This window comes from Monodelphis domestica, chromosome 4, assembly GCF_027887165.1.
Source record: "Monodelphis domestica isolate mMonDom1 chromosome 4, mMonDom1.pri, whole genome shotgun sequence".
NCBI classification, from domain to species: Eukaryota; Metazoa; Chordata; class Mammalia; order Didelphimorphia; family Didelphidae; genus Monodelphis; species Monodelphis domestica.
In genome coordinates, this window is record NC_077230.1 from 439,892,890 (window position 1) to 439,918,411 (window position 25,522).

General features: G+C 36.5%; 1 protein-coding gene across 1 annotated transcript; it reads right to left on the reverse strand.

Annotated features, from left to right (window-relative positions):
- Positions 1-18,538: 18,538 nt before the first annotated feature.
- Positions 18,539-19,487, reverse strand: LOC100027267 (olfactory receptor 14C36-like). The gene has a single exon (XM_001377571.4). The coding sequence runs from the start codon at positions 19,485-19,487 to the stop codon at positions 18,546-18,548; it is 942 nt and encodes a 313-aa protein (XP_001377608.3). The 3' UTR covers positions 18,539-18,545.
- Positions 19,488-25,522: the final 6,035 nt, after the last annotated feature.

A 25,522-nucleotide genomic window follows, 5' to 3' on the forward strand; every position in this document is an offset into this window, starting at 1 on the left:
CAACTCTTTGTGACCTCATTTGCCATTTTCTTGGCAATGATACTGGAGTGGTTTGCCATTTTATAGATGAGAAAACTGAAGTGAATAGAATTAGGTGATTTGCTTAGGGTCACACAATTATTAAGTAAATCTGAGACCAGTTTTAAACTCAGGACGAGGAGCTTTTCTGATGGCAAGTCTGAAAGTCTATACACTGTACCACTTAGATGTCCCAACTTCGTGACATAGATGATGTTATTCCCATTTAACAGATGATAAAACTGCAGCATACCATGACTGAGTGATTTCCCAAGAGCCATGAAGCTAGGAAATGTCTGAGGCAGAATTTAAAACAGATGTTCTGGAGTCCAGGGACAGCTCTCTATCCACTGTACTCTTAGCTGAGGCAGAAAAAATTATATTATCTTCCACCTTTCCTACAGATTCCTATTTGATAAACCTTCCCACAAATCATATTTTGATTTCCATCTTGCCCAAGTTCACAATTTCCCTGACTTTGCTCATATCCTTTGAATCCCATCATGAGATCATCAACAACATGGAATTGTTTGGATAGAAAATGTGAATTCCTGGTTCCCTTCCCCTTTTTTCTTTGTTCACCATGATACTCTATGCCCCAGGATCACTGACACTTGCCCTCTGGCTCAACTCTACTGGGAGAGAGACACACTACTGTGTTATTCAAGTATATACCAAAGCCATGACCTCATGGATGATGCCCAGATGATGCAGACTCTTAAGGTCTCATGATCTGATGCTGCTCTCAATATTTTCTGCCCTCTCCAAGTCCTCATCCAACTTCTGCCAACCTTCTTCTCAGCAGATATCCTCTTACTGGGGAGATTAAAGAATTCGGACAAAAGTCTCTTAACTTCCCCTCAGTGCTGCTGAAGATCTTTCCACCTTGCCTTTGTACCTCATGATTTTTTCATTTATTTTCTCCTCCCGCACATCTCAGAAGATCATTTTCTGTTCTCTCCTCTTCACCTGGCTCAAACTGACTATATGTGCACCAACGCATGTGTAAGTATATGTGTTCATGCTCAAACCTATTACAAGAGATACATTGTGCACCTATAGCTGTGTACTCAGGGAGAATACTTAATATAACTCTCAATCGATTGGTTTTCCACCTGGTTAATATCTCATCCTTTCAACAAATCCCACACTTGATCTTTGCAAATTTGAAAATATTGCCCATATTATAGAGTTCTTAGATCACCTTTCTTGCTTTCACCCTGTTATCTACACATCTATACGTGGGGCCACTATACCAACTATTTTGACTTTAGGGATCCATTTGGTAAAGAAATTGCTTGGGAGATAGTTGGCCAAGTGGACCGGACTATCATTTTATTGCTACAAGGAAGTCCATGGGAGAAACACCACCTAAAATTGCGGCTCAGGTCTTCTTCTTTGACTTTGGGACACAGAGGGGTTCAGTGACTTGCCCTAGGTCATACAGATGGTAAGTTTCTGAACCCCCTTCTGAAGTCTGAGATTACATCTTTATTCATTATGCAAGGCTGTTACATATGAATTTGTGCTATCTACTGATCCATTATGCTTCTCTATACTCACACACGTATATGGTTCATATGCAAATATATGCATGACAGCATGTAATGTGTGAAATTTTGACATAGTAGAGGGGGTGTTAATATATGAAATACCTAGGTAGCTTCTGACACATATTGATTGGGCATTATCCTAGGCAAGAATTCCAAAGTCTCTGTGCCCCAGAAAACTGTCTAAGCAGATACATTTGCAGAGTAAGTACTGATCTGAGTTAGCAGGGCAAGCTCCTCATCACAAGATGCCCATTACTCTCAGATCATAGGTCCCATCCCTCCCCCCCAAAAATCCATTATGTGTTTTAAAAAAGAAAAGGGAAGAAGCACAAATGGGGGGAAATCACTGCATATATATAAACATATATATATATATTTATATATATACACATGTATATACATACTTGCTGCTTCTTCTCTCACATAAATTAGCTGGGATCCCTGCTGCTAACTTCTCTGATGACTCGTGGAGCTACAGATTCAATATACTATCTCCTTCTTCTTGGAGACACAGACTTGGGGATTTCTCAGAAGAGGCAGGAGAAAGTAAGAGCTCCTTTCCTGTCTCAGCACCATCATGATATTCTGATTAGGCTGGGAGTCAGTTCTTGGAACGTTGCCTATTATAGTTCCAGCACTGCCTTCAGGGACAATATCCCGGATGTCCAGCTAAATTTAGAAAACCCAGAAATAGCTTCAGTGTGGTGATTACCTCTGAATGGAAAGAAGCAAAACTGTCAAACTATGAGATTTGCCTTTAGATTTCCAGAATTATCATTGCATGCCATTATTTGGTCATTTTAGTCATATCTCTTCATTACCCTATTGAGGTTTTCTTTTTCATCCTTTTAAATTTTATTTAATTGATTAATTTAGAGTATTTTCCCATGGTTACATGATTCATGTTCTTTCCCTCTCCTCCTCCATTCCCCCTCCCATAGCCAATGAGCAATTGCAGTGGGTTTTACATGTGTCATTGATCAAGACCTATCATTTAGAGTCTACATCTCCAATAATATCCCCATTGACCCATGGGATCAAGCAGTTGTTTTTCTTCTGTATTTCTGCTCCCACAGTTCTTCCTCTGGATGAAGATTGCATTCTTTTTCATAAGTACCTCAGAATTGTCCTGCATTATTGCATTGCTGCTAATAAAGAAGTCCATTACATTTGATTGTGCCACAGTGTATCTGTCTCTGTGTATAATGTTCTGCTGGTTCTGCTCCTCTCTCTCTGCATCAATTCCTGGAGGTTCACCCAGTTCACCTGGAATTCCTCCAGTTCATTATACCTTACAGCACAATAGTATTCCATCACCAACATATACCAAAATTTGTTCAGCCATTCCCCAATTAGAGGACATCCCCTCATTTTTCAATCCCATTGAGGTTTTCTTGCCCCCAAATCCCAGCATCATTTATTATTTTCTTCTCAGCCCATTTTACAGATAAGAAAATTTAGACAAACAGATTTTAGTGAATTTCCCAGGGTCACACAGCTGGCCAATAAATCTGAGTCCTGAACTGAAATCAGGGAGATGTCCTTCTCTTTTCAAGTCTGGCACCATCCAGTGTACCATGTAGCCACTTATCAATGCATCTTAATGAATATCAATGGTTATTGTTTCTGATTCCTACTCATCTGTATTGACGTTTCATTTATTCAAAAGGGAAAAATAGGAATTCTATGTGATTTGTACATATTTCCACTGGTGTCGGCATGGAGAACTAAGAGGAAGGTAGCTGAAGAATGCCAGCTATCTATGGGCACTGGCTGTAGGAAAGAAGAGTTTGGGGCAGAGAGAATGGTGGTGCTATTGCCTTGGCAGTGCATATTTGTGAAGGAGCCAGAATACAAAGTTATATGACAATCATGAGATAATGGTACAATAGTTAATGCAGATGGACAGCTGGTTATTACAACAGAATGATCCTGCCAGATACAGAACTCCAAAGAGAGTAACAGAACATGAAGTATACAGAGACTTGCTGGATCTCCCTTTCAAAGACCTTCTGTTGGATTTTCCTTTTAAGTAAAATTTTTGGACTATGTTCAGAAAATATTAACTTTTGCAAGAAACATTAATTCATTTGATCAATAACACATGCAAAACCCAATGGAATTGCTCATTGGCTATGGGAGGAGGAAGTGAGGAGGAGAGGGAAAGAACATGAATCATATAACCATGGGAAAATATTCTAAACTAATTAAATAATTAAATAAACTTAATTTAAAAAAGAAAATTAATTCATAATATTTCCTGGAATAGCCTGAATACTATACCAATGCTTCTGTATTGATCTCAGGTTGACTGTTCCAGATTATTCATGAGTACATCTTCTCTGGCTCTACCCACATATATATTCAAATGGAAGAATATATGTTGAAGTGGTTAGTTCTGTGTAATTGGACATCTCTTACCCTAAAAACAGTATTTTCCAGGATCCAACTGACTTCCTGTTATTATATATTTCCTGTAGACTGGAGATATTAGCCAGTGGGTTGACTGGCCTCAGTCTCTTTGACTTCCTATCAGCATGGTGATGGTGGTAAGAGGGGATTTTACCCTTACCTTCTGTCTTGGAGTCAATACTATATATTGACTCCAAGGCAGAAGAGTGGTAAGGGCTAGGCAATGGGGGTCAAATGACTTGCCCAGGGTCACACAGTTGGGAAGTGTCTGAGGCCAGATTTGAACTTAGGACCTCCCGTCTCTAGGCCTGATTCTCAATCCACTGAGCCACCCAGCTACCCCCTAAGAGGGGATTTTAAAGAGGCTTATTAACCAATGGCATGTGGTTGGTTTTATTTTGTTACCTTTTTATTCCTTTACTTCTAATGTTCATTAATAAATCTCTTAAATATAATATTTTTATTTATTTGAGATTAATTTTAATTTTTAAAGGTCCATTCACATAAATATACTAGGACTAAATTCCTGGTTATTATTTCTATATGAATAGATTAGCTTCATATGCAGAATATATTTATTTCAGATAAATAATTCTCTAAATTTTGCATTAAATTTAGAGTTAAAACCCTTCTTTAAATTTTTTTTTCAATATCTATCTTTAAAAAATCAAGGGGTGGGTAGGGAGCACAGTAGACAGAGTGCCAGACCTAGAGATGGGAGAACCTGGCTTAAATTTGGACCTGACACTTCCTAGCTATGTGACCCTGAGTAAATCACTTAATCTGAATTGCCAAGTCGTTCAGCCCTTCTGCCTTAGAGTTGAAACTTAATCAAGATAGAAGGTTGCATTTAAAAAAAAACATCAAAAACAACAAATAAAATTACCACATCTGATGTTATATGTGAAATTACATTCCCATGATCCATCACTTCTCTGCTGGGAGAAAGGTTGTGCATGTCAACAGACTCAAGCTGGAAACATTATTGGTCATTTCATTCATTGACAGTTTTCTTGGTTGTTATTGGGAAATTCAGATACACTGGTTAGGCCTTTGTGAATATTTTCATCATCAGGCTTTCTTCACTCTTTGTCTGGTTGCTGCTGCTCCACCCTCTAAATTGGATCATTCAATGCCATTCTGGGAAGATCTAACCCTTTGGTCCATGAACTCACTGGAATACATGCCATGTCTTAACACTGACCATGCCATAGGCATCCATGCCTCTCTCCATCCCTTCTATGCCCAATATAAAACTGGAATGGATTGGGAGCCCTCTGGATGATAAAGGAGCTAAAAATATCTGGACATGCTAGAACTTCATTCCTCTCTAGTCTGCACCCCACATTCTCGTTTGGAATTTTTTTGTATTAAATCACAGGTAACATTATGGAATTTCACTCCACCTCTTGATTTATCATATAGGAGGTACCCTCCACCCCTATAACCTCTCCCTCTTATGGGCTGATATCTTGCAGAATATTCATTTTAAGGAGGACATCCAGGCTACTTTTGTCATCTTTCCTCTCCAGTATGCACACCATGCTTCCTCTAACATCTTCCTGCATGGGTATCTTTCATCCCCTTCCATCTGTCTTTCCCCATCTTTAGGCTCTGTTTATGTTCTCTTCTCCTATGGAATTGGTGGTGGGGATAGAGGGACAGGGAATTCTTCTCTTTTTGCCTGCTTTTATATTCCTAAGGCAACTAAGTGGCATAGAGCACTGAGCCCAGATGCTGGAAAACCCGAGTTCAAATGTGATCTCATCACCTCTGAAACATGAACCTGGAAGAGTTACTCATCCGGGTTTTGCCTTCGGTGCTCCACTTATAAAATAGGGGAAGCGTTAGCACCCATCTTTGGGATTATTGTAAAGAACAAATGAGCTAATACTTGTAAAGTCCTTAGCACTGTGCTTGGCACATAGGAGGCAAAACATAAACGCATTTTCCCTTCCTCCTTCCCTTCTTAGTGCTTAGCACAGTTTCTAACATACAAAATAAATGCTCAATAAAATATTGTTAACATGATTTCACTAGAATATAATATGATGAAATTCAATCCAGGCAAATGTAAAGTCATTTATTTAGGAGATAAGCATAAGCTTAAAATGTGAGAAGTTTGACTGGAGAGGAGATGTTTTGAAGAAGCCTTAAGGATTTTATTTCACTGTTAGCTCAATACACACATATCTATAGCTACATATGTATCTGTAACTTTTACAACAGAGAGATAAAGCAGCCCAACAGTTGCGTGAAGAGGAGAAGCACTGTACACAGCAGTTCCCAAACTTTATCTGCAGTGCTATGTCCAGTTTGGAGCACTGTTCTGAGGAGGATATTTAACAACTAGAGAGAGTCCAGAGGAGGGAGGTGAAGGGCCCTGATTTCATCCCATATGAATTTCAGTTGAAAGGCCTGGGTAGGTTTAGTCTAAGTAGTAAAGGCTCAGGAATTGGGGATGGGGACAAGAGTTCTGGAGGAGAGATTAGACTTGTTCCATTTGTCATCACAGTGAAGACCTGAGAGCAACGTGTAAAGGTTGAAAAGGTTCAGATATTGACTGGATGTCCAGAAGAATTTCCCAATTGCTTGATCCATCACAAATGGAAAAGGGCTGCCTTCAGAGATGACCATTTCTTCCTCCTTGAAGAAAAGGTTTGATGCTCTTTGCTTAGGGGGTTCCTTTCCTGAATCAGTCTTCCTTACATTCTGAGCTGCCCTTTTTATTCTCTAGACTCTCTTTCATACTATGGAAATCTCTTCAGTCTGATAGTTCACTTCACCATTGTACTTTTCAGACCAGAAGTATTATCTACCTTTTGGCCTCTTCCTCTGATTGGTTTGTTCTCCTGTGATATCAAGGAGGACCACCTCCTACCCCAGGCCAGCTATGTCTTTATACCTCTCCACTCTGTACTCCCCACTCCCCACATTTTCTATTCCATGCTCCCCTCCATAGAGGTACCTTATCACACTCTTTTTGCTTTATTGTATATATTGACTTCTCCTATTAGAATGCAACATCTCTGGAGTTGGAGGAAGTAATGATCATTCTCAATGCTTATATTTGTATTCTTGGCACTTTTCACAGTGTCTGGCACTTAGTAAATGCTTCTTGGCTTGACTTGAAGGAATGGGTTGGACTCAATGGGTACTGAGGTCTCTTCCAATGCCCAAATTCTGAATTTCTTTTTCCAGTTCTAGTTCTAAGAACTCTAATGAAATCACTCCAACTAGTACTTCTGGAAGAAGGGTAGCATTTGGTTTCCCCATTGCTTTTTTCACTAACCTTATATTCCTCCCATTAAAATACCCCCTCTGACTCTAATCTCCCTAGATTTGTTCCCTCTCCCTATCAGAATGTAAGTTCCATGTGTACAGAAGATTATCTTGTGTATTTGTTTCTCCAGCACTAAGCATAGTACTTAACAAATGGTATGTACTTAACAAATTCTTTTTTCACTCATCTCTTTCTTTCATACAATTTCATCTTCATATAGCCATGTCACTCTGAATTCATCATCTTCTTCATTTCTTAAAGAATTCTTAAAGAATAATATTCTATCTCCTATTTATTGAGAAGGATGAGAGGCAGATCAATGACATCCCCTTCACCCAGAGGTTCATTCTCCCTTCAATTCACTTGACTCACAAAGGGAATTAAACAGGTTTTTATTGCTAAAAAATAACCCAACACTCATCTGGATAGAGGCATTTCCTGGCCCTTGTAGTCATTCTTCTCCCTTCTTGAAGACCCCATAAAGTATATTAGCATAATTGGCATACAAGTCCCTCCTTTGCTCAGCTGAACTGGTTTCTTTTTAGCCTGGATTAAGGAAGTCATTCATTCCTTGTCTTTGGTCGAATTACTGTCCTTAGGATTCTAATTGTCAGAGGTGGTCTGGCTGGATTTGGTGAATGTCTTGTTCTCAACAGTCTCTTGATTATTCTTATTTCAGGATATTCTCCTTCATCTAAGATCAGGAAAGAATAGAAATTGAGGCGCCATGTATTCAGATACACATGGAGACTTCCACAGATAAGAGCTAAAATTGCTTTCATTCCTCCTTGTAAGTACCCCCTCCCCCAAGGGTTTATCTCCATTCTTCCTCCACAAACTCATAAAGACGGAGCAAGAGATGGTCACTTTTATTTTTTATACACATATTTCATTTAGGCTCAGAAGAGAGCAAAAAGCTCTTTTTTCACCCTATGGGAAACCAGAAGTAACCAGGATACTGGCCTGTGCTCTCAAATAGAAGAAAGGGCAGAACCAGTATCAAGGCCTCGAACTAGTCTAGTTAGAGGAATTAGAGATTTATTTTTCATTCAGAAAAGAAGGTTAGGGAGAGAGCTGCCTCAGTGTTCAAATACTTGAAAGATGATACTATGGAAAAACTATTGAAGTTGATTGTATTATTTAATAGGGAAAAATGAAGAATAATGGGTACAGGTTGCAAAGAGGAAAATTTAAGCTCAATGTCCAGAAAAAAACATCCCAACAATGGCCACCATTGGGAAGTGCTGCCCAGAAAGAGATCAGGCTCCTCAAAAGAGAGAAGGGGAGTATAGATTTGATGATCACATATTGCAGTGTTGTAAAGGTCATTCATTAGAGAAAAAAATGATTATGTAGAATACTTGCAAGGATTTTTCATTATTTTTAGTCATTTCTCCAGAACTAAAATCATTCCTGGTACATGAAAGTTATTTAGTACGTGCTTATTTGGGGACACGTAGGTGGCTTAGTTTATTGAGTACTAACATAGAGATAGGAGGTCCTGTGTTCTAATCTTGCTCTAGACACCTCCTAGCTATGTGACACTGGGTAAATCACTTAACTCTTCTTAGGAACCAGTATTTGGTATCCATTCTAAGACAGAAAGTAAGGGTGCTTATTTGTTGATGATTGATTGATTGAGAGTGGCCACTGAGTGCCACAGGCAAGGTCTAGCCTCACTTACAATTCCAGGGGTTCCTGACAAGTGGCAAAGATCAATCAAGAAAATAACAAACAGAAGACAGCTGCCTTGGCCTAAGGCCATGGGTATGCTTTGCATCTAATAGCTGCTCCTCCATCCCCAGGCTTGGTGTTGATTTTTATACCCATTTTTTGGGCACATAAATACATTACAGAACACACATGTCTAAATAGAGATAATTGGGAAAGTGATACATTAACTTTTAGCAAAACACTTGATTAACATTCAATATCGTTGTATTATGATTACAGATTCTTGACAGCATAAAGGTTTCATACAAGATAAATGATTTGGTCACAGGTGGCTTAATTTTCTCATTACCCTGTGAGGAGTTTTGAGCTTACAAACAATGAAGGAAATTACTTATTTCTTTTAATAAAAAGAAATAATCAATCAGAAGCTCTTAAAGAAAATTCAACAATCATATCCTTGAAGTTGAGAGGTGCTGGGTACACAATCCAGATTTAATAATAGACTGATCATTTCTCAAGGTTTACTAGGGAGTTTCTTAAGGGGAAGAATCAAATCACTGAGGCATGATGAAGCTTGGTGTACTTGCACATTTTGTATGGGCTTTTATGATTGATTTGTATGATGGCTTCATGAGAATAAGTTTCTGTTAGTGGGAAAGCTCTTGGCTTGGCTTGTACCTATGGATTTATTGGGAATTATGTACCTAAGTAAAAGTTAACCCATGGTAGTCTTTTGGGATTGGGTTTGAGGGCCTGATCTTTTGGTGATGTTTTGGGGAAATAGAGTGCAGGTATTTTGCTCTTGCATTATTCCTTCTGAGACTAGGGGGAATAGTGATCATGTCAATTCCATAGGTAAGGGATGTTAATGAGAGAGGTCATGCAAAGGGGATTGAGTGGGCAATCACATATCCCCAAGGGCCACTCTGTGGCCTTCTTAGCTACCATGAGTGACATTGTCAAGGTGTTGTGGCTTGATGGCTCCCAGCAACTGTGTATGCTACAGCTTCTTAAAGCTATAGGGAACATGAACCAATGAAATCATTGGTCCTCTTTGAAAATGAGGGACAAAAATAGTGATGACATTGCATGATAGAGTAAAATGCTTCTTAGAACCTCTTTCCACTAGTGTTTCCCATTCATTTGAAATCATTTGAAATTTCTTAAAAGATATCCAAACAAAAATAAACCTTTTAAAGAACTTTCTCTGATCATTAAAATCAAATGAGACACACAATATACAACAGTGAGATAAATGGTCACCACTCTGTTGAAAGATATCAAAATTAGAGTCCAGAGTAGAGAAATTCCCCTGGGACAGATGCTTCTGTTTACTAATGTCATTTTGCTCATTGTTTTCAGGATAGAAGCTCTCCTGGAAGAATTCCATAATGGTTCAAACGAGTTTGAGATGAATATCTGTATTGGAGGCTCCTTTAACTAGGTTGTTTAAGGTAAAGGGAAGGACTGGAACAATAACATCAAGAAATAAGGCTAGAGGACAGACTGAATTCTCACTCTTCCTCCCCCCAGCCACTTCCTGTTCTTCTTTTGGTCTTAACAATTATTCAGCATTGGTAAGTTGACAGCAGATTTTGACAGACTGATTTCACTTTAAAATACTGAAAAAAGGGATTTATTTTGAAGGAAGAAGAGTTAGATTCCGTAGAGGGGATTTATGGTTTCCCTAATCTATTATAAATTTTCTATAAAGAAAGTAAAAGTTGAATTGTCTTTAAGGGGATATTGTTAATGATTTGAAAACATCCTAAGAGCTATGCCCCAAATCTTTCAAGGAGAAACCAATAGCCAGAGGTTCAGAGTAAATTTTCTCTGCCAGCTTCTTCCTCAGTCTCAAGGAAGAAGTGAGAAAATCAGTTTTTGTGCCAGCTTATTTAAACTGCCTTCTTCCTGGTCACATTCTTCTTTGGAATCTTCTTGATTGACAGGTCTTTAAACTTCCATTCTTGCATTTGCTTGCAAGTCTTTCAGTAGCAGTAATCAGTTCTTCACATATCCACACAGGAAATGTCAAATGGATGAAGAATGTCTATTTCTCAGGCTACCAAAGATAACCTATATGGTTTATTTATCAGTGTGTTTATATGTCTTGTGAAAATAGCGTGAGGACAAAGAATTAGGTCCAGATTTGAATGGGAGTCAAAGTGTGGGCTGCGTCTTCAATAAATTCTCATAGTTCTTTCCTAATCTCAAGCCTCCCCTGAAAGTAAAGACACATTCTTTAAATGTCAATATTCTGCTAGTATTGCTGTATGTCAGAGATACCTGAAATACAGCAGTCAGTACCAACTTTTGATCCAAAAAAGCAGAGTTCCGACCATGGGCTCTTTGCTCTAAAGGACTTCTTCCTTGAGAGGACTCTACTTCTCATAGACTCCCAAATTATTATGGTTAATGAAGCATGCAAAATAACACAAGATAATTTTGAATAACCTGAGCCATCAATTGATTGTGACCTTCTTTGCATGGGATATGTGGTTTGAGATAAGGAAACCATAGCAGACACCTAAATCGAGCCTGTCAATTGTCTGGATTAGACAAGAGTATTCCAGATTGGGTAATCTCCATATGGTAAGAGTCCTGGGAAACTTTCAGCAGTTATCTAATCTCTTCTACTTATCCTAATTTTCATCCTATTGTTGAATAGTTTGGTGATGAACTGCCCATTGTTAAGTGTCTTGATTCACTTCAAAGTACAAAGAATACCATTGGTTCAATACATTGTCTAAGTTGATATATTTAATAATAACATAATACAATTGCATTATCTCAAATGAAGTAATATTAGTATAAGTGCTTGGCATTGTGCCTGACAAAGACAGGCAATCATACATACACGCATATGCTTATTTCCTTCCCTTTCCTCCAAATTTATTCTTAATATGTGCAACAATAATGTGTGGCTAAGAACCTTGTGCATCATTACATGGTATAGCATTCTAAGAGAAATTGGCCATGATTGCTCCTATTGTGCTATTTCCCTTGCAAAATATGGAGTGTGGGCAATATTGATGGAAATACTCCAATGTTCTGCGGAAACATTCTGGAATCCTTGAACAAAATTCTTAATAATTCACAAAATAAACCTCACATTTATATTAAAATACATGGTTATTATTAATGCTATGACAGCAACTATAATAACCTAAAATTTGAAAATTTAGCCCACCAAAACAAGGGATAAGTTGACAATGAGCATTAAATTTCACATCTATGCTTTCCATACTGTTATTACCAAAGTTGTATCTTTAATTCCATAATTTGACATTAGAGTGTAGATAATTTGGGTGAAGACCATAATACTTTGAAGCTGTACTTTTCATGTTTCTGTGTGTGTTTAAATTGTTGGAAATAATAAGAAAAAATCCAAAGGTGGTACATTTTTCATATTAAAATATTATTCATTTAACAATTGACATTCTACTCAATTTCATTTTAACAACAATCAATTTAGTATTTTTGTGTTTATTTTAAGTCACTATTATTTTAATTTTGAGAAAAGACCATAAAGGAAACATAAGCACTGACCAATCCTGGGATGCATGAAATGCCACACTGAGGTCTCATGGTCAAGGGCACGGTCCAATAGAAAACAATATATTGTAGTAAAGGCAATTTTCTTGTTGTGGGCATATCAGGAACTCACAGGATTAATGAGTGTTCAAACTTCAAGAGAAAAAAATAATTAGTGGGCTCTCTGCCAAATTGACCAGGTTAACCTAGCATTACTCAACAGGCTGTTTAGGAGGCTTCCACAGTTCCAAACAGTGATGATTCTGATGCTTCTGATTGTCCTTACAACCAATGTGGGAATTTACTTTTCTTAAACTTCTTTCTTAGAAAGAAGAAGGAATCTAGATAACTTCTCTATCCAGAATCTTATTTCTTTTGTCTTTTCTAGTTCCTTAGAAAATATTTCAGAGACAAAAATATATGAACTTTGACTGGAATGGAAATTTGTTATTAACCAAGATGTAACAGGACTGATTACTTTGATGTAACCCACTGCACTATTCATCCTGTAGGTCTTTGATATCATTTGATTATGTGTTGATATGCTAATAAAAGCACTAGCCAAAAGATCCTCAAGGTGGAGGCAAGGAATATTTTCTCTGAACCTAATATTGTATTGAAGTCTTTCTTCTTTCTTCTTTCTCCTCTTTCCCTTTCTTAAATTTCATATTTCATGCTTGCAGCTCCTTTGTAATTTGGAACCCTTCTCTGACCGTTTAGGATACATGAGCTGTAACAGATCATAATTTTTGTAGAACACTATTATTTCCATCAATATTGTTCACACTCCGTACATTTTCCAGGGTCTAGCAGAACAGCAGTGGTCACTTAGAATTTAAAAACAGAATTGTCAAAATGGGAAAATATGAATATAGAGAATCTCTTCTGAGAAGTAGCAACTGAGAAATGAAAGTAAATTTGAAACATGAAAACAAGGGGTCAAAAAATTGATAGAGAACCAAAAGTAAGAAGCCTTTTTAAATTATTATATTTTTTCCAGCCCTTCAATCACATCCCCACACCATTGAAGGCATCTTCATATAAAGTTATATATATGTAGATTATGCCTTTCATGTTTCTACTGAGTTCATCCTCTAGGGGTAAGCACTCACAAGTTATTCTTCAAATATTAAACCTGTAGCTGTATATAATATCCTTTTGGTTCTACTCATTTCACTCTTCATTTTCTCATGCAATTCTCTCCAAGTTTTAAGAATTATTTTGTTCATCATCTCTTTATAGCACAATAGCATTCCCTCACAGTCATATGTAGCAATTTGTTTAGCCATTTCCCCAATTGATGAGAATACACTAGATTTCCAGTTCTTTGACAACAAAAAGGGGTTTGCAATAAGTATTTTAGAACAAATGTTTTTTTTTTTCCTTTTCCACTTATCTCCTTAGTAAATAGATTCTGCAATGGCATTGCCAAGTCTGAGGATATACAGAGTTTTATAGCTCTGTGGATGTAATTCCAAATTGCTCTCCAAAATGGTTGGATAAGTTCACAGTTCTACCAACAATGTATTAGTTTCCCCATTTTCCCACATCTCCTCCAACATCTGAAACTTTGCTTTTTTTTTGTCATATTAGCCAATCTGATTGATGTGTGTGAGATACCTCAGATTTCTTATAGTTTGCATTTCCCTAATCAGTCATGATTTAGAGAACTTTATATATCTTTCTAAGACTATTTTTTATCTGAAAACTGTTCTTATCTTTTGTTAATTTATTAATTGAAGGATGACTCTTACTCCCATAAATTTAACAAAGTTGTCTATTTATTTTAGATATGAGATATATATTCAAGTGATTGTTCATTGATTTTCAACCCCAATTTTCTGCTTTCATTCTAATCTTGGAAACATTTGTTTTATATGTACAAAAACTTTTCAATATAACAATAATCTCCAGCTATTATTTACTCATAAATTCCTTTTCAAAGCATAAATCTCATAGTTATATGTTCCACATATTTTTATTTGCTTTTGATATCACCTTTTATGTCTAGTTTGTATATCCATTTTGATCTCATCTTAGTGAAAGTTTAAGGTAATAATGTCTACCTAGTTTCTGCCATACAACTTTCCAGTTGTCCCAGCAATTTTATGACAAATAATGATGTCTTATCCCAATAATCTGGATCTACAATTTTTTCAAATACAAAGTTACTATTAGTTACTATTTGTTTTATGTCTCTTTTGTTCCACTGATTTGGCTTTCTATTTCTTAGATAGTATTAGAATTTTAATAACTACTGCTTCATAATATAGTTTAAAATCCAAAAGTGCTAGACCTCCTTTCTTTGTTTTTTTTTTAATTAATTATTTTGATATTCTTGATCTTTGATTCTTCCAAACAGATTCTCCTCTAACTCAAATAATTATTTTGGTAATTTGATAGGGATGTTTTTGAATAAATAGATAAGTTTAGGTAGGATTGTCATTTTAATTATATTTCCTCTTTCTATCTTGAACAATAAATATTCCTCCAAATATATACATCTAATTTTATTTATTCTTAAAACCCCTCCCTTACATTCCATCCTTGGCTTTCTATTTCTAAATCAACCCACTTTTCTAAGGGTCCTTCCCCTGTTCCTTTCTCCTTACTCCTAGTTCTTATTCTATTTCTCCCTTCCAAAAGTCTCTTCCTAATCTCCCCAATATATTTTTATTTTTTTTAATATTATTTCCCTTCTAAACATCCTTTCCTTAATAAAAAGAGAAGCAACAAATTGGGAAAAATCTTCATAACAAAAATCTCTGACAAAGGCCTAATTACTCAAATTTATAAAGAGCTAAATCAATTGTTCAAAAAATCAAGCCATTCCCCAATTGATAAATGGAGAAGAGACACAAATAGTCAATTTTTAGATAAAGAAATCAAAACTATTAATTAGCACATGAAAAAGTGTTCTTAATCTCTTATAATCAGAGAAAGGAAAATCAAAACAACTCTGAGGTACCACCTCATATCTAGCATATTGGCTAACATGACAGCAATGGAAAGTAATGAATGCTGGAGGGGATGTGGCAAAGTAGGGACATTAATTCATTGCTGGTAGAGTTGTGAATCGATCCAAGCATTCTGGAAGGCAATTTAGAACTATGACCAAAGGGCGCTAAAAAACTGCCTGCCTTTTGATCCAGCCATAGCAATGCTGGGTTTGTACCCCAAAGAGAGATAATAAGGAAAAAAACCTCTACAAGAATATTCATACTTGAGCTCTTTGTGGTGGCAAAAAATTGGAAAATGAGGGGATGCCCTTCAATGGGGGAATGGCTGAACAAATTGTGGTACATGTTGGTGATGGAATACTATTGTGCTAAAAGAAATAATGAACTGGAGGGATTCCATGTGAACTGGAACAACCTCCAGGAATTGATACAGAGTGAAAAGAGCAGAACCAGGAGAACATTGTACACAGAGATGGATACACTGTGGCACAATCGAATGTAACTGACTTCTCTACTAGTAGCAATGCAACAATCCAGGACAATTCTGAGGACTTATGAGAGAATGCTATCCACTTTAAGAGAAAGAGCTGTGGGAGCAGAAACACAGAAGAAAAACAACTGCTTAATCACATGGGTTGATAGGGATATGGTTGGGGATATAAACTCCAAATGATCACCCTAGTACAAACATCCATAATATGGAAATAGGATTTAATCAAGGACATATGTAAATCCCAGTGGAATTGTGCATTGGCTGCAGGAGGGGGGGAGTGGGGGAGGGAAAGAACATGACTCTTGTAACCAAGGAAAAATATTCTAAATTGACTAATTAAATAAAATTAAAAAAAAATCCTTTCCTTTTCTTGTCATTAGAAAATCTCCCTTAACCCTGCTCCGTGCCTTCTTATTTGTTGATATGTGCTCTCTTCTAGGAATTCCTCTATTTTCTTATATCCTTACCCTCTTCCCCTTCATCTACATTCCTTCCTATAGTCTCTTAGTCTCTTAAGGGGACTCTTAGTTAGTTCCTTATTCTATTCCATCAACCTCCTGTTGCTCTGCACATTAAGAAGACTTTTATCCTTTTAGTATAATATATTGTTCCCTCTTTAACACAGATCTGATGACAAAAGGGTTCTAGTACTACCAGGCCTACAAGCCTTCCTATCCTTCTTTGTGACAGTCCTTCCACTCATTTCTCTTTTATGTGAGATAATTGTTCCATTTTCATCTTTCTACCTTATTTTATTTTTACCCTATTCTTTTATATTCAATTGGACCTCAAGTTTTCAGTCCCGGAATTTTTACTGGAGAGAAATCACAAAATTTTAAGGGATGGGAGGAAGCCTTCACCTTCAAGTCATGTTTTTCCTCCACAGCAGAAAAAATCCTGGAGAGAAATCCAACTAATATAATGTCCATGTGAAAATGTTATGAAAATAGTGACATTTTTTCTCCCATATCAAAGATTTCATCCTGGCAATTAATTTTATGCATATAATAGAATGAGGAAATTTTTTATTAGAAATTTTTCAGTTAAAGACAAGAGTCAAGATACTGATATTTTTTACCAGCTATATTCTTTGCTCAATTTAAAGTTAAAATTAATCTTGTTGATTCAGGCTCTTTTTCCCTTATACCACACATTAGATTCCAGAACAAAAGACTGGATTTTTTAAATGTAAGGCCCCATCTTGGAATTTTAAAAAATGATAGATTTTATTGGACTCCATCATTTGTTTTTATATGATTTGCAGTGTTCCAAAGAGTATCCAGAGATACAAAGATAATATTTATATTAACTATATGGATAAATAGTTCAGTAGGGTATAAAATTTACCTCTTACTCAGAATTTCTCCAAAAATTCCCAACCCATAATATATTCCTAATATCCACTGCAATAAATGTCCTCATTTTCAGAATCAAAGTGTAGCATGTGATAACTCATTTTATTGACACTATCATAAGTCCCACAACCAAATAAATCATCATTACATGGTAGATTATTTTTGACTCATGATAGTATATGTTCACCTATATGCAAGGATTCAACTGAAAAATGTTATTAAATTTTATGCCATTTATATCCATAATTCTTGATGAATACACTCTAACAGATTATATCTGTAAGGACATTTTAGTGAAAAAGAGAGAAAAGACTTTCCCTGATCCATCTAGTACCAGTAGGGGTTGTCCATTTTTTATGTGGTGAATTGTGATGATATTTTTAAAGGAATCCCTATCTTTGGACTATTCTCTTTGAATTGCCCAGCAACAGAGACCTTAAAGTTACACTTTCAGTCCATCAACTCATCATTAATATACATAGACAACTAGGTAACGGAAAGACACTGGATCTTCAAGCTCAAAAATGACCATGCCTGATTAATTTTTTTCACTGTATCCTATATATTTGCTTTCTGTTGGTTGTTCCATCATTAACTCTAAGTCAAGGGAAAAGACAACAAGAGAACTTTACGTTTTTTTCCATTACATTTTATTCTGATATTTTGGTCAAAGACATACTTCCCTGTATTCTCTTTTTCATTCCTGGTTTTAATTAATTCTGAATTTACAGACCAAGAAAAGAATATTTCCATATACAAAGCAGAGGAAAAAGATTATAGGCAATATTGATCTATACTCCATACTGCTTACTTAAAAATATTAAATTAAGCATGTTACTTTGTTAAAACGGAAGACTAACCACATACCGATGTTCAGGATCACCCCTAGAATCTTGAGGTGGAAATGAACTCAGCCTTATTCTAATAGACCAAAATTATCTGCGTGAGTTAGAATGAAAAAAAAAATTCTCATTTGTGGCATAGACACCTTATTTAGATACAATATGCTGTATTCTTAGTTTAAGGAAATTACATTTCTTTGAATTCTTGAATATACTTTCAATCGAAAATGATTATGCTTATATGGATAATAGCAAAGTCAATTCAAAATTATTTTAATTAATTTAGACTAGTCATTCATTTGTCATCATTAACCCTCAAATAACAAGCCACAAACCCCTCAAACCAAACAAAATTTAGACCTTCATGAGGTTTTTCTTAATGTATGAACTGAGTCAAAAAACATTTGGAAAGAACTCCAACCTATACTTTATTACTTAATGAAATGATTCTCTTCATTAATATTGTTATAGCATCCTTTATCTGCTTATTTCGTAGACTGTATATAATGGGGTTCAGAAAGGGTGGTATTACGGTATAAAATACTGAAAGAATTATCCCTTCAAGGGATGCAGACTCTGAAGGTGGTTGCAGATACACAAAACAGGTTGAAAAAATGAATAAAGAAACCACAGTGATGTGGGGGATGCAGGTCGAGAAGGCTTTTTTCTGGTCTTCTTTCACTGGAAACTTGAGCACCGTGGAAAATATACCAACATAAGATGCAGTGATGAAGCCATAACAGCCAGCACCAACCACCAGTGCAGAAGCAAGTAAGGATAACTTATTGTTAAAAGTGTCTGAGCAGGAGATCCTTAGCAGAGAGGGGATGTCACAGAAGAACTGATGGACCACATTGGAATGGCAGAACGACAAGCGAAACGTGTAACCGGTGTGGAAAGCTGCATACATGAGGCCAGTCAACAAACATGTTAAGGTCATCTGCATGCAGACTCGGGGACTCATGATCACTGGGTAGTGGAGAGGGTGGCAGATGGCCACATAACGGTCACGAGCCATGACAGTGAGCAAAGTAAACTCTACATATGCCAAGAAAATCACTAGGAATACCTGAGCTGCACAGCCTGTACCTGAAATAATCCTGTTGTTCACAAGGGCGTTAACCGATGCTTGGGGAACAGTTATTGAGAGGTAGCAGGCATCCACCATGGACAGATTCCTCAGGAAAAAGTACATGGGCATGTGGAGTCTCCTGTCAAAGGTGGTGATCATGACAATGAGGAGATTCCCCATCAGGCCTGCAGAGTAGATGAGAAACAAAAGGAAAGAATACAAGATCTGGAGCTGTCGGAGTTCAGAAAAACCCATGAGCAGAAATTGAGTCACAGTGGTATAATTGGACATTTTCAGACTTGTTCATTGAGGCAGTCACCTAGGTAGGACAAGGAGAAATCAATCAGTCCATCATTCAGCCAGTCCTGAGGACTTCTGGCAAAAGCTAGAAGGCAATACTCCATTTTTATCCTTGAGACGTCAACAGACAGTATGACCTGTGCTGTGTATTTTGACTCTATGCCCTTGAACAAGTTAAATGACTTCTCAAGGAAACTCTCTAATCATTGCATAGGTGATGCAGACCTGTGTTGTTAGATAAAGTATCTATGCCTGTGAATTAATTCATACACTCATAATTAATTCATCTACTAAACAAAGTAATCTTACCAAGAACCTTATTGGCTTCCTTTTTATTCTATACTGTACTCATTACCTGTGACTGAATATATCAATGCAGATAATTTGACCTTTCTCAGAAGCCAACTCTAACAATGATTGTATTTTTTAATTCTTTCTGATTATTCTTTTCCTTTACTTGTATTTCTTTTGTGACCATCTCATCATGACAAACCTTACACCAGATATATCCTCTTACTGAGGAGATTAAAGACATTTGACATCTTGATCTCTCTTCCATGAAGCTAAGAAACTTGTCACTCTCTACTTTGCACCTCACCATTTGTCTATTTTCATCCATTTCAGACTCCACATATCATACAAAATATTTTTGTTCAATCCTCTTCACCTCGTTCAAACGATGATGTGTGCACCAAAACATGTTTTTCATTCAGGTAAATATCTCATCCTTTAACAAATCCCAACATGATCTCAAATTTGAAATCGTCATCAATATGATGGAGCTCTTCAATCATCTTCCTTCTTATCACTGAATCCCAACATTGCTGAGACTAATGTTACACACCTACATGTGGGGCCACTGTATTACCTATTTCAACTTAGAGAATTGGTTTAGTAAAAGAACTCTTGAGGAGAGAGTTGGCTAGGTGGCCAGACTGATAAAGAGATGGACCAGATGTAGGATTTTCTTGCCTTAAGGAATTCCAGGTAAGAAAACAACACCTAAACTTGTAGAACGGGTCCTCTTCTGTCATCTGGTGCCCGGTGTGTGTCTGAGCCCACTTCTGAATTCTGAGACCGAAGCTCCATTCATTACACAATACTGTTATACAATGTCAGATTAAAATTAATATCCAATAACTCCAAGTATCATATTTTATAAGATTTATTAGCAATCACTTGGAGTAGAGGAAATAGAAAGAACAAATATAAAGTAAAATAAAAACATTGTGAAGAGAAGTTTTCCCAACTGCATTAGTGGGAGAAGAGCATGAGAGGACCTGGTTACAGAAACTATTTCCAAAACATAAGGATATAGTGCGATTCTAGGAAACAAAGTCCTGGGGAAAATTCTAATCATACAATATGAATCTGTGCCACCTACTGATCCATTATACACCTGTACTGTCTCTACCCACATATCTATATTTTATATGCAGATGTGTATACAAATGCATGTTAGTATGTAATGCCAAAGCAGATAGAGGGAGGAAGAGCCAGGTTGCCTGTGACACATTTCAGTTGGGTCTTAATTATCCTAGGCAAGGATCTCAAATTATCTGTGTCCCGGGAAACTGTCTAAGCAGATACATTTGCAGAGTAAGTGCTGATCTGAGTTGGCAGAGGCAGCCATTCATCACAAGATCTTCATTATTCTCAGGTCATAGGTCCACCCCCTCCACCTCAAAAAAGTCCATTATGTGTTTTAAAAAATGGAAGAAATAAAAATAGGAGGAAATCACTGCATATATATGCATATACATACATACATATATATATATATATATATATATATATATATATATATATATATATATACTTACTTCTTATTCCACATAAATGAACAGAGATTCATGTTGCTAACTCCTCTGATGATCTGGGGAGCTGCAGATTGGTAGATATCACCTTCTCATTGGAGACAAAGACTCAGGACTTCTCAGAAGAGGCAACACATACTAAGAGCTCCTTTCCTGTCTTAGCACAATCATGATATTCTAATGAGGCTGGAAGCCACTTCTTGGAACGTTGCCTATTATAGTCCCAGCACTGCCTTCAGGGGCAGTATCCCTGATGTCCAAGTAGATTTGGAAAACCCCAAAATAGCTTCACTGAGGTGATCGTCTCTGAATGGAAATAAGCAAATCTAAGTCACATCATGAGCCTTGACTTTAGAGTTCCAGAATTATAATTGCAGATTATTGTTGAGTCATTTCAGTCATATCTCTTCATAATCCCATTTGAGGTTTCTGTGCCAAAGATACTGATATGGTTTATTATTTTCTTCTCCAGCTCCTTTTACAAATAAGAAAACTTAAACAAATAGGTTTAAGTGCAGAGCCAAAGAGCTAAGAGGTAAATCTGGGACCACAATTGAACTCAGGAAGGTGTTTCCCTGACTTAAGATGTGGCCCCATCCATTGCAACCCCTAGCTACCCATCAGTGCTGTCTAATGGATACAAATTATGATTCCTGAATCTTTCTCATCTTTCAGGTATATTTTAAAATCTTAGCATGAAATTGATTTTATTTATTCAGAGGGGAAAAATAAGACTTTTGTGTGTTTTATATTTGAAATATATGTATAACTGGTTAGTTCCATTGACCTAACTATAATATCATTTCATGGGTTTGATCTTTATATGAGAAATTAACTTCCTGTACAGAATAAATTCATGTCTGATATTTAATTAACACACTTGATATTAACACCAAATTTAGATTTAAATTCCTTCTTTTAAAAATTTTATATAACATTCTTAAATAAATTAATCAAAGGGTACTAGTTAGTACAGTAGATAGAGTGCCAAACCAGAAGAAAGGAGATCTTGGGTTCAAATCTCAACTTGATACCTTCTTTCTTTATTGCTCTGTATTTGTTCATCAACATAATTTCCCAAGCCTTTCTGTTCTTCTGCCTTAGCATTTATACTTAATTTGGTTCTAGGAGAGCAAAAAAGTTTTCTTTTCTAAAATTAATCATCATAAACAAAATGACCATGTCAGAAAGAGTATGTGAAATTACATACCCATGATCCACCACTTCTCTGCTGGGAGAAAAGTTGTGCATGCCAACATACTCAAGCTGGAAAGATTATTGATCATTTAATCTGATGTAGGTTTTCTTGATTATTTTGAGGGTATCCTTATATACCGGTGCACTTTTTTTGAATATTTTCCTCATTAAGCTTTCTTCACTCTTTGCTTGGCTGCTACTGTTCAATACTCTAAATTAGACCATTGAATATCATCCTGAGTTCTAACCCACTGGTCACTGAACTCCCTGAAATAGGTATCCATGCCTCCCTCCATCCCTTCCATGCACCATATAAAATTAAGATGGATCAAGAACTTTCTGGATGATAAAGGAGCCAAAAATATCTGGACAGGCTAGAACTTCATTCCTCTCTAGTCTGCAACCTAAAATCTCTTTCTATCAAATCATAAGTACCACCCTGAAAGGTCATTACACTTTATGATTTACATTAAAAGTACCCTCAACCCCTGTAGCCTCTTCCACTTATTGCCTGATTTCTCACAGAATTTTCATTTTGAGGAGAACATCTAGACTAGATTTGTCATCTTTCCTCTCCAGGATGCTTTCCATTTGTTCTCTAACGTGTTCCTGCATGGGTATCTTTGATTCCCTTCCATTTGTCTTCCCCTATCTTTAGGTTCTATTTATGTTCTCTTCTCCTATAGAATTTGTGGGGTTAGGTGCAGGAATTGTTTCTCTTTATGCTTATTTTTATATTCCTGAGTCAACTAAGCAGGATAGAGCACTATGCCCAGACACTGAAAGATCTGAATTAAAATCTAACCTCGGGGGGCAGCTGGGTATCTCAGTGGATTGAAAGCCAGATCTTGAGATGGGAGGTCCTAGGTTCAAATCTGGCCTTAGACACTTCCCAGCTGTGTGACTCTGGGCAAGTCACTTGACCCCCATTGCTTAGCCCTTACCACTCTTCTGCCTTGGAGTCAATACTGTGTATTGGTTTAAAGGTAAGGGTTTAAAAAAATCTAACCTCAACAGCTGCTAAATGTATTATTCTGGATGAACCACTTATTCTCTTTTTACCTTAGTTTCTTCACCTATAAAATGAGGGACTAGCATTTCTTTTTGCCAAAAAATGAAAATGAGTTCTTATTCCCAAAGCTTAGATCTTTGCCTTTACCAAACACTGAATTGCTGAGATAATTTACCTCTAATCCATTCCTTTGACCTACACTTCTATTTCTTAACAAGGTACCATGTTGTTTTTATAATTCCTTCTTTATAGTACAGTTTAACATTTGGTACTTCTAGGTCACCATCCTTCACATTTTTTGATTACTTCCCTTAATATTCTTGGCCTTTGGTTCTTCCGAATGAATTTCGTTATTATTTTTTTCTAGTTCTATAACTTTAAAATAGTTTTTGTTAGTTTGATATGACTCTGAATAAGTAAAATAATTTAGGTAGTATTGATATTTTTATTATATTAGACTAGCCTGCACAAGAGCAATTACTTTTTTCCCAATTGTTTAGATCTAACGTTAATTGTGTGAAAAGTGTTTTGTAATTGTGTTTACATAATTCCTACGTTTTTCATGGCAAATAGATTCTCAAATATTTACTATTGTCTAGAGTGGTTTTAAATGGAATTTCTTTCTAACTCTTCCTCCTGGAACTTGTCAGAAATATATAGAAATGCTGATGATTTGTGTGTGTTTTATATTCTTCAACTTTGATAAAGTTATTAATTATTTCAACTAGGTTGTTAGTGGACTTTCTCGAATTCTCTAAGTATACCATCATATCATTTTCAAAGAATGATAGTTTAGTTTCCTCATTGCCCACTCTGATTCCTTTCATTTCTTTTTCTACTCTAATTGCTGAAGCTAGCATTTATAGTACAATATTAAATAATAGTAGTGATACTGAGAGTTCCTGCTTTAGTCCTGATCTCATGAGGAAGACTTCTACCATCCTATTGCAGATGATACTTGCTGGTGGTTTTAAATACATACTACTTATTGTTTTAAAGAAAGAATCTTTTATTCATATGTGTTCTAATATTTTTAATAGAAATGGGTGTTGTATTTTGTCAAAGGCTTTTTCTGCACCTATTGAGACAATTATGTGATTTCTGTTAGGTTGATTATTGATATGGACAATTATGTTGATAGTTTTCCTAATATTACCCTATCTGTGCATTCCTGGTATAAATTATATTTGGCCATAGTGACTAATCCTTGTGATATATTGCTGTAGTCTCTGCTCATATTTTATTTAAGAGTTTTGCATAAGTGTTCATTAAGAAAATTGGTTGTAATTTTATTTCTCTGTTTCTGGTCTTCCTGGCTGAGGTATTGTGAACTTTAGATTTCTCCACCCTACTGAGTCTAACAAAATCAGGAATGTCTACACCCATACTTAAGGATTAAGTATTTAGGAGGATGGCCTATGACAGACATGTGCTAGCAAATGACAAATCAGAAACAACTGATCAAGCTCTAGGCTGTCCTAAGTCAAGCTTAAGCTATCATTGGTACATCTAAGATGCAGGAAAGTGCTGTAAAAATGGTCTATGTATTTTGTGTCATTTCCTCTCTCAGGCCTTTTTCCCCTGTGAGGTGGCACTAGCTGGTAGTGTGCTAATCATTCTGGCATCTTGGTGTGGCGGCAGCTATTGACCAGTTTGGCGATGAGTTTTCCTTGCTACCATACTGGGAGAAGCTGAATAGGTAGTTCAGGTGAGGCATCATAACTGAGTTCTCTCAGAGTTTTTAGGCTGATTACTTTCTCCTTTACCTTCCAAACACTATCCTCTTAAAAAGCCACCAAGCTTCTTCCAGCACCTCATGGTGGAAGACTTTGAATTCCCCCTGCCACAGGCCAGGTGGGAGAAATCCTACAGCTTTTCCCTCTCCCTTCTCCTTAATTTCTCTCCTCTATGTTGATTAAAATCACCAGAAATTCCAGGCTGACTTGGGTATTTTATTTGGGATATTCCCTGGTGAACAAAAGTTAATTTAGATTAAGTCA

Coding starts and splice junctions, on each gene's coding strand:
- LOC100027267 (XM_001377571.4), bottom strand. CDS start 19,487: ATGTCCAATTATACCACTGTGACTCAATTTCTGCTCATGGGTTTTTCT.